This window comes from Prosopis cineraria, unplaced genomic scaffold (assembly GCF_029017545.1).
Source record: "Prosopis cineraria cultivar Desert tree isolate PC_DT_omini unplaced genomic scaffold, ASM2901754v1 PC3, whole genome shotgun sequence".
Lineage (NCBI taxonomy): Eukaryota > Viridiplantae > Streptophyta > Magnoliopsida > Fabales > Fabaceae > Prosopis > Prosopis cineraria.
In genome coordinates this window covers 34,686,455-34,699,755 of record NW_026555334.1, presented here as the reverse complement: position 1 = coordinate 34,699,755, position 13,301 = coordinate 34,686,455, and the positions used below count along the sequence as shown (strand labels likewise).

At 34.5% G+C, this 13,301-nt stretch overlaps 3 protein-coding genes across 3 annotated transcripts; 1 reads left to right on the top strand and 2 right to left on the bottom strand.

Moving 5' to 3' along the window:
• Positions 1-3,102: 3,102 nt before the first annotated feature.
• Positions 3,103-3,828, bottom strand: LOC129306963 (uncharacterized). The gene has a single exon (XM_054947791.1). The coding sequence runs from the start codon at positions 3,676-3,678 to the stop codon at positions 3,310-3,312; it is 369 nt and encodes a 122-aa protein (XP_054803766.1). The 5' UTR covers positions 3,679-3,828; the 3' UTR covers positions 3,103-3,309.
• Positions 3,829-7,732: 3,904 nt separating this feature from the next.
• On the top strand, positions 7,733-9,774 carry LOC129306960 (GDSL esterase/lipase At5g14450-like). Its single transcript, XM_054947787.1, is given in 7 exon segments — positions 7,733-8,066; positions 8,069-8,149; positions 8,239-8,378; positions 8,380-8,449; positions 8,717-8,889; positions 9,009-9,282; positions 9,375-9,774. Coding segments are annotated over 7 exon segments (1,152 nt in total). The 5' UTR covers positions 7,733-7,900; the 3' UTR covers positions 9,623-9,774.
• A 689-nt stretch (positions 9,775-10,463) lies between these two features.
• LOC129306956 (elongation factor Tu, chloroplastic-like) lies at positions 10,464-12,459 on the bottom strand. Its single transcript, XM_054947782.1, has one exon. It carries the CDS (start codon positions 12,305-12,307, stop codon positions 10,817-10,819), a length of 1,491 nt encoding a protein of 496 aa, XP_054803757.1. The 5' UTR covers positions 12,308-12,459; the 3' UTR covers positions 10,464-10,816.
• Between the last annotated feature and the right edge of the window lie 842 nt (positions 12,460-13,301).

Genomic DNA, 13,301 nt, shown 5'->3' with positions numbered 1-13,301 from the left:
TATCATTAAATTGTGGAGGGGGTCTCTTCTTTTTCTTCTCTCATTTTTCCTCCACTTCTTCAATCTTTACCATTTATTACTATTTTATTAAATATTTTTTTTTAAATTATAAATGAATGAAGGGTAAAAATTAGAGAAATGAAGGGAAAGGAGAGAAAGAAGAGGAGAGACTCCTCTCCCCATTAAATCTGGAGTTAGTTGATTGTTAAATATTTTTGGCTGACCAAAGATTTACGCAGCAACAAGTTTTAGGTTCGACATTTCTCCCCCCTCACTTCCTTGTCTTCTCCATTCAGACCCTTCTGCTTCCTCTTCTTCCTTTTCCTTCCATTGCTGGATAATTGACTTGGCCTTATCCAAAGCGAAATGTAAGCTTGGAGCATAGTGCCCGAACTGCTAACGCACAATTTGGCTGGGCAGATTCAATGGCTAACACAACTTGCGAAATTCTCTCAACAAAACTCCCAAGATCTAGACATATTGAACGATGCACCTGCACAAACAAGAAACCGGGCAATATATATATGTGTGTGTATATAATACAGTTTCATTTCATCAAATTCTCTCTTGAAGGTCTCTGCTCTGTGCTGTTTCTAAACCTAAATCGTAAAGTAGCTGAAGTTTAATGATTGAATAGAAGGCATCGATAGTAAAGGAAACATGATGGGGTACAGGGGACGAATCGATTAGAGTGTAAGTACCTTGACTTGAGAAGTAGGCGAAGGGTCCAAAGCTTTAGAGAGAGTAGTGTTGGCCATGGGAACTAAGAAAGCCGATGAATAAGCGAAGATGCTTCAACAATGGAGCAGAGTGGGAGATGCCTTATGATGAGTGCTCGTCTTCTGATTACCAACTTCCAACATTTCTGGCGCGCGCGAGAGAGAGAGTATCTTTTCTCTATTAAATAAATTGCGAAAAGAAGCCAATGAGTGCTGAAAATCCGGATCCGGTTTCGGTGCTAGCAGCTTGCTCAGCACCAACATGCTCATCGTTCAGGAAAAAATTTGCGCCATTTTAATTTAATTTGGATAGCTCAAATTTTTTAATTTTTATTTTTATATTTATAAAAATAAAATTTTATAAATTTTTTAATAATATATTCGACAGTATTAATTTAATTTAAATATTTAATTTAATATTATAATTTTTATAAATTAATTATCTAAATATATTTTGATAGTTCAGATTTAATATTAAATTTTTATTTATAAGATTAGATTTACAATTTTTTATTTTTATTTTAATTTAATTTAATATTTATTAAAATAAAAAATTATTAAAAAAATTATTATTAAATTTATTGTCCAGAGTGCATTTAAATAATAAATTTATAAAAATTATAATATTAAATTAAATTATTTATAATTTCGGATTGAATTAATAATATTCAGATTGATAATAAATATATTTATAAAAAAATTTACAAATTTTACTTTTATAAAATATAAAATTAAAATTAAAATTAAAAAATCTGAGCCATTCAAATAAAATTTAAATGGCTCAGATCTTCTTTGAGTGCTGAGCACCTCGGTGGTGAGCAAGCTGCTGAGCACCCAAATCGCATCCGCGAAAATGCACGAAGGAGGGAAAGTAGGAAACGAAAACCGGAGAGAATAGAAGCATTCGAAGCAGAGAAACGGAGGGGAAGTTTCTAAGCTCAACGTCCACGGGTCCTATTTTTGGGCCAAGGAAGTTTTTAACAATGAATTAATTTTAAAATTAACGGAGCGAGATTGCATTAATTTTAAAAATTCTGGATAACATTATTCTAACTAAAAGGTGAAGATATTCAGTACTCCTTTAACAAAATTTTGGAGATATTTTTAACTCTTAAACTTTTTAAGTGTACAAATACAAAGGACGTAGTGAGAATGACCCTAAAATATGATGTCGGGTCATATACTTTAATAATACTCGCTAAATTGTCTTCTCCCTATTTATATTCGAATTCACCATACGCTCATCCTTATTTTCCAAGCTTGTTTTTTTTACTTCACAGTATAAAATCAATAATCCCAAATATGAATAAAGTTGAATGGAATCTTTTTTTTTTTTTTGTCAAATGAATGGAAGCATGTTATGAGCAGCTGGGTTAGTTAAAATGAAACGAAATGAAGAATAATTGTTCGGATATAAAATATAATAAACATCATATATTCAAATTATTTTATACGAGAAAATAAATTTCAAAACATTTAGTTTTTATAATCTCAATTTTACTATAATTCAGTCTTTAAATTTTAACTTGACACAATTTAATTCTTATGATTTTTTAATTCAATTAAAACTTAATCTTTTAATTTTAACTCAATTCAACCCAATACTATAAATAGTTAAAACTATAAATAAAAATGATTGAATTATAAAGAATCAAGATTTAAGGATAATAAAATATATGGAGACTCAATTGGATTAAGTCAAGTTTAAAAGTTAAATTTTAATTAGGTCAAAACTCATCTCATGATTGATATTTTTTTTTTCTATAGGCTTTTCAACTTAATGTACCCGAAGTCCCGAACAAAGCTTCTTGAACGTCTGGCGAACATACTTACGTCATACCAAGTGGGGCAGATTTCAGAAGATATGTCCACACACTCTAAAGTCTCAACTTCATCAAAAATCACAAGTCAAAAAGTCTCTTATGACAGGTTTAATTTATAATTCTGTCCTGTAATTTCACTTTGTCTACGGACACGTAACAAAATCCTAAACAATAGGTAAATAAATGAAGGGTAGGTCCCACAATAGCTTATTATTAATAGGATCCATCACATTAAAAAGAAAATCCGTAATGGATCAACCTCAACACCCACCCACCCTTCTTTATTAGCATGCCACCTTCACAGGTAAGCTTTCAACTTCATTAGTTCTCACTCACACAACACTCACATCATTTTCCCCATCTCTTTCTTTTCTGCCTAATCTTATCTTCTCAAAACATCACTTAACCATCAAGCGAATCATCATGTTGCGAAAAATTCGGTCATTAATCTATTTTCAATTCCATGCACAGTGAGATTCAACCAGAGACTGGCTGTTTCTCTGTCATGAGATATATCTGGTTGAGAATTAAAGGCAAACCGCTATCTCAATGCTCGTCAATTACCCAACTCAATCTTTTATATTGATCAGTTTCTATGCAAAGACATATGGGTATCTTCTACATTCTCAGGTGAGGTTACATAGAGAAAAGAGATCATAACAGATGAAAGAGGAAACAAGGCATTAGCTTTTGATTTGGCAGGAATTATTCTATATAAATGTGATTGAAGAGTTCACACCAAAGCATGCCATGCCAAAAGAGAGAAATTAAACTAAACAGGAAAGAGTGATTTCCCTCTCAAGGTAGGCCAATGATGCGGGGTTGATCTGCATGAACAAGTAGTTGCCAGCAAATAGATCGCCAAAATGAACTTGACCCTCTTTCAATCTCTTCATCACTTTGGCACATGATCTTCTCATGGCAGACACCATCATGGCTTTCTTCCTCCACAGTCTCCTCAAGCTCGGAACTTTAAGCCTAAACCTTCTCCTGGTATGAATCCTTCTGAACCTGTGCCACTTCTTCGGCCTCACATTAATCACCGCTCTGTCTCTGGTTTCACCGTCAAACCCAGTTTCTGGTCTCAGCTTGTGGTAACGGAACTTGCCAGCAGAAGCCATTTCAATCAAAGACATGGTCGAGAGAAAGAAATGTTGCTGTATGTTCCTTCCTGATGATCTGAGAAATGGTAGGCCAAGGATATATATTAGAGAATGGAGAGAAGGTAATAAGGTTATTGGAGGAAGAAACTGTGGTTGAGTGCATTAAATGCAAGAGAGCGAGGTGACCACAACGCTGGTGGAAACGGTGGCATCACATTTATTGATATTTGCGATCTTTACATTTAGTAGAAAAGACGTTAATGAAGCACTCAATTTCTCGTCACATGGTTGGCAAGCTAGCAGTAATAACTTATAAACTGTCCACACCTAGTTGTAATCGATGTCGTTCCAAGGTAAGATTTTTTTTTTTTTTTTTTGGGTTAGGTCCTGCGTTTAATTAAATCATACTAGTATTTAGACTCTACATTTATTATAGCCTCTGCTAGTATCATTAGAATTTGGTGTTTTGTTTTGATTATTAAAAAAAATCATTAAAATTTGGATATTGTATCATACTCCATCCTATCCTTATTATAAGCATTTTCTAATAGGGATGAGTGATTCTTGTTATAAGTTAATTGATTATATATATGATACTTTTTTCAAATATTATTTCTATTTAAAATTAGAATGGGGTGTATAAATATGGAAAATTTTCATCAAAATTAATAATTTAATCACCTTTCTACATGATTAAAAATGTCTTATAATATAAAAAATGGTATTTGAGTTTAATATTTGGTTTCACGTTGGAAACTATAAAATCATAGTAGGGAAAATGAAACAAGCATAGATAAGCTTTACTCAAAAGAAGAAAATAGAAAATGATAAAAGTGGACGCGCAGAGCCCAATGAATATTATACTATATATAGAGAATATACAGAAACCTTAATGAATGTGGTTTAGCCGTGTATACAAAGAATGCCCTATAGCAAAGTACAAATATAAAAAATATATAGATAAATATACTGGAATCATTTATTGAGCTTGTATATATTGATTGGTCTTGTGTAAGTTGAGCTTCCTCCCTATTGTCTTGACAAGCATTAAGATGGGTAATCTGGTAGCAATTTTCACCCATCTAGTCCACCGACGATGCTGCTTGCAGTTAGAGAATATTGATTTGGCAATTCAGGATCTGGCTTGGCTTGTGATAAAGGGAATTAGAATTCCTACAAGTCTCACGTGGAAATATTTAAGGAGAGACGTGGCGATCTCAGAAACCTAGTCCAGTAATGGTGACCCTACATCGCAAGGGACTTTGTTGATCGGGAACACACCAATAGAAGAAAATGACATCATATACAAGCAATATAGCAATTGCACTTTCTTGCATTTGTTTCTTTAATTAGCGTCAAACAATTTTCTTTTTTTTTTCTTAGAAAAAAGAAAAAAATATTCAAGATTTATTTTCCCGTCTTAACAGATTTCATTCACGACTTGAGGAATTAATTACAGACTTGTTGGCACAGCCACACACAAAGAAAGTTACTGACGAAAATGTCAACCGCAACGTTAAAAGACGTGTATAAATATTCTTCCTGAAAACAGCTATATCTTGCCAAGTTTTATATCCCATGATTTACCAAATTCATACATTGAAGAATATGTGGCAGCGTGTGGGACTCTACTGTACAGAAAGATTTTATATATATAAATTCATTTACAGTATCAATTAAGATCAACCCGACTTTAAAGGACCAACTCTTTAAGGGTTAGAGCCTAAACGGGCTAACATTTTTAAACTCGATTATATCCCAAAATTTTATTTTTAATAGCCCGACCTTGGCTGTCAGGATTGAAGGGTCGGCCCTCAGGCCTCAGCTCTAATTTTTTTTTTTAATTTTTCAATTTAAAAATTTTAAAAAACTTTTAAAATTCTAACAAAGTTATTGCACATCATGTTAAATCTAGAAAAATAAAATAAAATCAATTTACATAACAAAAATTTTAAGTCTAATAAAAAAATAACATCCAAAATCAACTCCAACACCAATTACACGTTGGTAACATCATCAGTTAAATCTTGATGATTTTTATCATTATCGACATCAATATGATTTGATCCTTCTCCTCGTAAATCTTCATCAATGACAAATATGTTAAGCTTTTCATATTTCCTTCTTCATTCTCATTATCTGTAATAAATAATAAACCAAAATCATAATTTCAAGGTATTTAAAGAATGTAAAAATATTCAAGGTAAGCAAATAATAATATGCGTGGTTATTGTTTGAACCAAAGAGTGAATGCTGAGCTTGAATGATGTAGTATTTTCTTCTTGTTTATTTTTTTATGTTGTTCTCTTTTTTTTCAAAAAGAAAAAAAAAAGTTAGGTTAAAAAAGGCCAACCCTAACCCTAAAGGACCGGCCCTTTTATTTTTAAACTTAAAAGGCCGATTTACTTTTTTAAAAACCAAAGTAAAGGCCCGGTCTTTAATTTTTGCATGTTTAAAAGGATCAAGCCTGTAGAACCGGTCCTAATTAATAGCTCTAGATTCATTGGCTGCTTAATGAATGCCATCTGGTCTGTAAATATTAATCCAGGTCCAAACAATTTGTCCTCTGATTTTTATTGCTGCATATAAAAAATCTGCATGCCTGTATGTATTTGGTGACCACGCGGAAAAAAATATAAAAAATTATAAAGGAAAAAAATATAAAAAATTATAAAGGTAAATATGTTGGGCAAAAAAAAAAATGTTGTCTTGCTATATACAAATGAATAAAGTATGTTTGCTAAAATCAATTCAAGTTAGCTTGGGTAGTTGGAATTTTCATTATTTGTAATAATAGTTTGAGATTCGAATTTTAACCACTGTGTATGTAACTATTTAATTAAGAGGGTCTATTTTTTACCATCAACACCATAGAGAAAATAATATTTGCTGTCCATGATGTACTAGCCCAAAAAAAAAAAAAGAAAAGAAATGTGTACACTAAGAAATAATAATAATAATAACAATAATAAATTGCAAGAAGGGACGCACTTTCATCGTTTTGTACGGGTTGGAGGTAGGCCCATCTCATCGAGTGCCCAAAGGCCATATTTCATTTTACAATTACAACTGTGTCCAGCTTTCCAGCTTTTACCCCCCACTATGTGTATATGGGCCAACATTTAGGGATCACTTCAATTATCAATTGTAAGGAATTTATATTAAGTGAATGTAATACGAATAATAGCAATTTAAATTCCTTAAATATTATTTTAGGTTTAATTTTTAGAGGTGTATATAAAAAAATATTACTTAAAAAAAAATATTCCTTCCGTTCAAAAATGTAAGATATTTTTAACTGAATTTCACCCCAATAAAGTAATTACCTACTTTTCAACTAACCTTATCTTTTCATATTTACCTTTATTAAACACCCTACAATAAATATAAAATTATTATTAATAGAGATACTTAAAAAAAAAGCAATGACTACACATCAAAAGACTAAAAATATCTTACATTTTTAAACGGAGGGAGTAACTCTTTAAATAGCGCTCAGGTTTTTTGAGGGATTAATCTCATGATTGCCTCCTATGCGGATATCTCGGGTAAAAAAAGAAAAAAACGTAAGGAATTTGGAAAATAAGAACAATCATATTTTTAATGTTTAAATAGCATAGTTTTTTTTTATAAATTTTATATTTTACTTTAAATATTAATACTAATATTGATGATATTAATTCTGTGTTCTACATCTTAATGAACTCCATCAACTCTTGTTTTGTTTTTTATCATCTGCATGTATAATTATAAATGGTCCGTTTCATCATTTAGTGTTATAAATGAGAATTCTAAAAACAAAATAGTACTTCCCCAATTTATTTACCTGGGGATAAGTGCCATAATTCAAGAATGTTATGTTTTAATCACACCATAATGATTAAGAAAAAATGTTTGAATTTTGAAATATGTCACTTAATAATAAATAGCTCCTAAACACTTAATTTCATTTCATTTATAATAATAAATTTACTAAATGTCGTATAGTTACATAATGTTTCAATCACTAAAATTATAACAGAAAAAAGATAATTGTTCAGAGAATCAAAAAACACGGTAGTTCCATTTCCATGTATCCGGAAAATTTTAAAATAGCAAACTGTCTAACACACTACAAGCCGAAGTCACATGGTTTTTTCCGTCGGAGTATCTGCTCTACAGACCAGAGTAGATTGCCCAAAGCAAGCTTCTTCTACCCTTTTCGGGTCTACATGAATTAGCCTGAAATGCTCCACTAAAGCTACCACTAGTGAAAATGGGGCGAGGAAAACTACTGTACAGAGGCTTCTTCTTGATGATGACATGGCTTCTATGTGCCATGAGTATGGAGCTCAATGACTCGCCTCCTTGCTCTTTCCCTGCAATCTACAACTTTGGCGACTCCAATTCCGACACCGGCGGCATATCAGCCGCCTTTGTGCCATCCGTGAGCCATACGGCGGAGGCTTCTTTCATAAGCCTGCCGGAAGGGACAGCGACGGCCGTCTCATTATAGATTTCATAGGCATCCCCTCATCTTCTTTGCATGTTTCGAAGTGAGTATAGCATTTTATTGTTTCTCTGTGTCTGCTAATTCTGTTTCCTATGATGCAGCTGAGCAACTGAACTTGCCATATCTGAGCGCTTATCTGAATTCTCTCGGAACCAATTATCGTCACGGCGCCAATTTTGCCACAGGAGGATCCACCATTAGAAGGCAGAACGAAACCATCTTTGAATATGGGATAAGCCCTTTTCTCGCTTGACATCCAGATTGTGCAGTTCGATCAGTTCAAGGCACGCACCACTCAACTCTACCAACAAGGTGAACCAGAATACAGAGCGATAATTCTGCTAATTTGAATACTATCTGTCAGAACTCAGAAGTCTATATCCCTGTCCTTCATTTCACATATATACTTGCTGTAAATAGTTGGCCTGTAAACCCCGCAGGATTCAGAAAATTTTTAGGGGTTACCTAGATGTCTACGAAGCATATAATTTTACAATATTAAATCCTGCAGTAAGTAAAAATACTATTGTCACGCGCCATACATTTCTAGCCAATGAATTATTGTTTCCTGAAATTCAGCCAAGACCTCAATGGAGAGAAGCAAGCTTCCGGTACCAGAAGAATTTTCTAAGGCTCTATACACATTTGACATTGGTCAAAACGACCTGTCGGTTGGCTTTAGGAAGCTGAGCACCGATCAACTTCGTGCGGCTATTCCAGATATTGTCAACCAGTTAGCCGCTGCTGTTCAAGTAAGTAGAAGTGATTCTGGTTTCTTGTTTAGAAAAAATCAGTATTTGAACCCTGCAAAAGATAGTGGTAGTTTACTGTTATTTGATTGAAATGGAAATGATCAATAAGCCCCTTTCAGAATTTATACCAACAAGGAGGGAGGGCATTCTGGATCCACAACACAGGTCCTATTGGGTGCTTGCCTGTGAACCTATTTTACAAGCATAATCTACCACCTGGCTATCTTGATCAGTATGGTTGCGTGAAGGACCAAAACGACATGGCTATAGAGTTCAACAAGCAGCTTAAAGACAGGGTGATCAAGCTCAGGACGGAGCTCCCAGAGGCTGCAGTTACGTATGTGGATGTCTATGCTGCAAAATATGGACTAATCAGCAACGCCAAGACTGAAGGTAGGTGCCTATCATGAAACATCCATGTTACCGTATGTTTTCTGAACAAACAGAACTTTATCGTCTGTTACATTTCCCAACTATTTTGACAGGATTTACGGATCCGTTGAAGATCTGTTGTGGATATCACGTAAACGACACCCATATCTGGTGTGGGACAAAAGGAAGTGCAAATGGAAAAGAAGTGTATGGTGCTTCTTGTGAAAATCCTTCAGTATCTGTTAGCTGGGATGGGGTTCATTACGCTGAGGCCGCTAACCATTGGGTTGCTAATCACATACTCAATGGCTCTTTGTCAGACCCACCAATTCTAATCACCCAAGCTTGTTACAGGCATTAATAACGGAATGTGTCAGAACTATAAGTCAACTTGGGTATTCTTATGGGATGTTATAATTACACATTGAAAAGATGACTGAATTCTAGTGATGCGATATCTTGTGATATTGGAGGTCCTTATATTAAGAAATGCTGCGCGCGATCCTTTACCCTCGTTCCCATCCTCTTTAGTCCCTTGGCTTAAAGATATTGAAAATGCAGCTTCCATGATGGGATCAACCAGACAGGCCATGACTTGATGCATTTCCAATTCCAAAACAAGTCATTGTTTCAAGTGTAAACATATACATGTAGGTCTGTAGAATAAAACCAGATTAAAAGACACCAAGGGTTGAGAAGCATTATATGAGAGCTTCAAGTAGGGTCTTTACATCAAGGCAGTGTAGCTATTCTACTTTCTTTGTTGAAGAGGGAAAAAGAAATATTTACAATATTTCAGCAAGTTTACAAAAGTAGACAATGTAAGCTAAAGGCAGTGCTTCGTACACTAAATATGTGGCTTGCTGGATTTGAAGTTTGGCAAACACCCCTTAAGCAAACTGAGAAATTAACAGACGGAATCCTATATAACTTCCATAAATTTATCTCGAATGCATGCTAAGAAACAAAAACATAGCACCCCCACCGCAAACTCAGAGTAAAGACAAGTGCATACACCACGACAAAAACTAGTACTAGCATAGCAGTCCAATTTTGACAGTTTCAATCACCACTCAGACAAGCTTTTATGTACAAGTTTGTGAAAATGTTTGAAAAACACGAGATCTTTGCGCTACCTGATAGCTTCAATGGTTGACATCAATGCATGATAATGAAATTGTCAAAGAAAATGAAATGGTTGCTTCAGGGTGTTACACTCAAAATATTTTATTTAACCGAAAAGGACCGTACAATTCTTCCAAGCCAAAAAATGAATCAAGAACCTGACGTTTATTGTATGAGTAAATTTCACTACCTAACTCAATCCCCCAAACTCTTCAAAACTGCAAAGAACAAAGCGTTATTTCCCAAAAAAAAAAAAAAAAAAGAAAAGGAAGAAAGAGCCAATGACTAAACTTTTTCTCGTATGGTCCATGTGAGAGTCACTGTCTATGTTTCATAAATCTCAACTACAGATCTAAAAGCGTAGGACAATATCTAAGAAAATGGTACTTTAAAGTTCACTTTACTCACTTAGCAAAAATTTACAAGAGAATCATTCGATTATGGACTGGATGATTCCAGCTCCCACAGTCTTTCCACCTTCTCTGATTGCAAACCTCATTCCTTTTTCACAGGCTACAGGAAAAATCAGCTCTACAACCATCTTTACACGGTCCCCAGGCATAACCATCTTAGAGTCTTCATCTTTATCATTCGTGATTTTAGAGACCTTCCCAGTAACATCAGTAGTCCTCATGTAGAATTGGGGGCGGTAACCAGCAAAAAATGGTGAATGCCTACCTCCCTCCTCCTTTCTCAGCACATACACAATAGCAACGAACTTTGTATGAGGCTTAATGGCGCCGGGTTTGGCAATAACCATCCCTCTTTGAACGTCTGTTTTCTGAATGCCCCTAAGCAAAAGCCCCACATTATCACCTGCAATGGCTTCATCAAGTGTTTTTTGGAACATTTCAACCCCAGTAACTGTTGTTGTACGTGTTTCTTTAACACCCACTATAACTACAGAGTCTCCAACCTTGACTGTACCCCTCTCAACACGCCCTGTTGCCACAGTACCACGACCAGTAATCGAAAACACATCTTCAATCGCCATAAGGAACGGTAAATCAGTTTGTCGCTGTGGAATTGGAATATAACTATCAACGGCATCCATCAGTTCATAAATCTTATCCACCCACTGATCCTCTCCTCTCTTGATTTTCGGGTTTGCCATCAATGCCTGCAAAGCCAACAATGCCGAACCTGAAACAACAGGCACATCATCGCCCGGGAATTCATACAGAGTCAGGAGCTCCCGAACTTCCAATTCCACCAATTGAAGAAGCTCTTTATCATCAACCTGATCTTGTTTGTTCAAGAAAACCACAATGTTTGGCACACCCACTTGTTTCGCCAACAGAATGTGCTCTTTGGTCTGAGGCATTGGCCCATCAGCACCTGAAACTACCAAGATCGCACCGTCCATTTGCGCCGCACCAGTGATCATGTTCTTAACATAGTCGGCATGGCCCGGGCAATCCACATGAGCATAGTGTCTGCTCTCAGTTTCATACTCAACCGTTGCGGTGTTGATCGTGATCCCTCGGGCTCTCTCTTCCGGTGCCGCATCGATTTCGTCGTACTTCTTGGGCGCACTACTCCCCATAGAGGCGAGGGCCATGGTAAGAGCAGCAGTGAGAGTAGTCTTCCCATGGTCAACATGACCGATCGTGCCAATATTAACGTGGGGCTTCTTCCTCTCAAATTTCCCCCTGGCTGCTCTGACAACAAAGGGCCCACGACGAGTGGAGTCGACGGAGACCGGAGAAGAAAAAACGGAGGAACTGAAATTAGGGTCGCCGGCGACGAAAGAGGAGGGCAGGACGGATGGGACTTTGAAAAAAAGGGAATTGGGTTTTGTGTGGGGACTGTAGAGGAAGAGAGGGGTGGAGAAAGAGAGTGAAGAAGTAAAGAATTGTGAAGGTTTGAGAAGGACCTCGGAAAGAGAAGATAAGGGAGACGCTCCGACGATGGAGGCCATGGATTAAGAGAGAGCAGAACTGCGAAGGGTGGCGGAGTAAACGGAGAGTGGCGAAGGAACTTGGATCATAACAGTTTTGTCACGTACGAGTTCAATTTGTTCTCAACAGTCAAGCCCAAATGGCGCTGTCGTATTGTCTCTCTTCCGTTTTTAAGGTTGGTAGAGTATTACTTGTCAAATATTAATTTGGCATCTAAATTTATTAATGATCTAATTCAAATTTTTTAAAGAATTATTAATTCGTTTTAAGTTATATGTTTTTACTTTTTATTATAATTTCATATGCTCCATTCTTTCTTTCTTTTTTTTTAAGAAAAATTGTTAGTGCTCCCATAATGTAATCCATCTGCTTAAAAATATAAAATATTTTTTAAAAAATTGTGTTAAAAATTATAAACATTTTTTATATTTTGAGATATAATTAATGTGATTGTTTTTAAAGTATCTATAATAAATAAATTATTTTATATTTACTTTAAGGTGAAATATTTTATTAAATAAAAATAAACATGAAAAGATGATATTGATTTTAAAAATAATTAACTACTTTATTGAAAATAAAATTTTATTAAAAATATCTTATATTTTTTAATTAAAGAAATATTTGGCAGAGAATATCCATAAAATATCATTAGATTTATTTTAGATATTTAAAATGATTTTGTTCAAATCATTTGAATAAGGATAATTAGGATTTAATTATATTTCCTTATTATTATCTTTCACTAGATTATTTTAGATTTTATTTATTTTTAATAAAATAAAACATCTAGATAAATCCAGACCACGTGTTATCTTTTAGAATTAAATTATGATTCTATTTATTATTATTATATTAATATTTTCACGGTTTATAATTATAAATAGCCTCCTATCTCCTTTCTCTTTTCCTCTCTTTCCAGTTAATGAATGAACTTTAATCATCCCCTGATTTTGATGAAAATGTTCAAAGAATCTTATAAAAAGAATCAATAGAGTATTATCTTCCAATTTA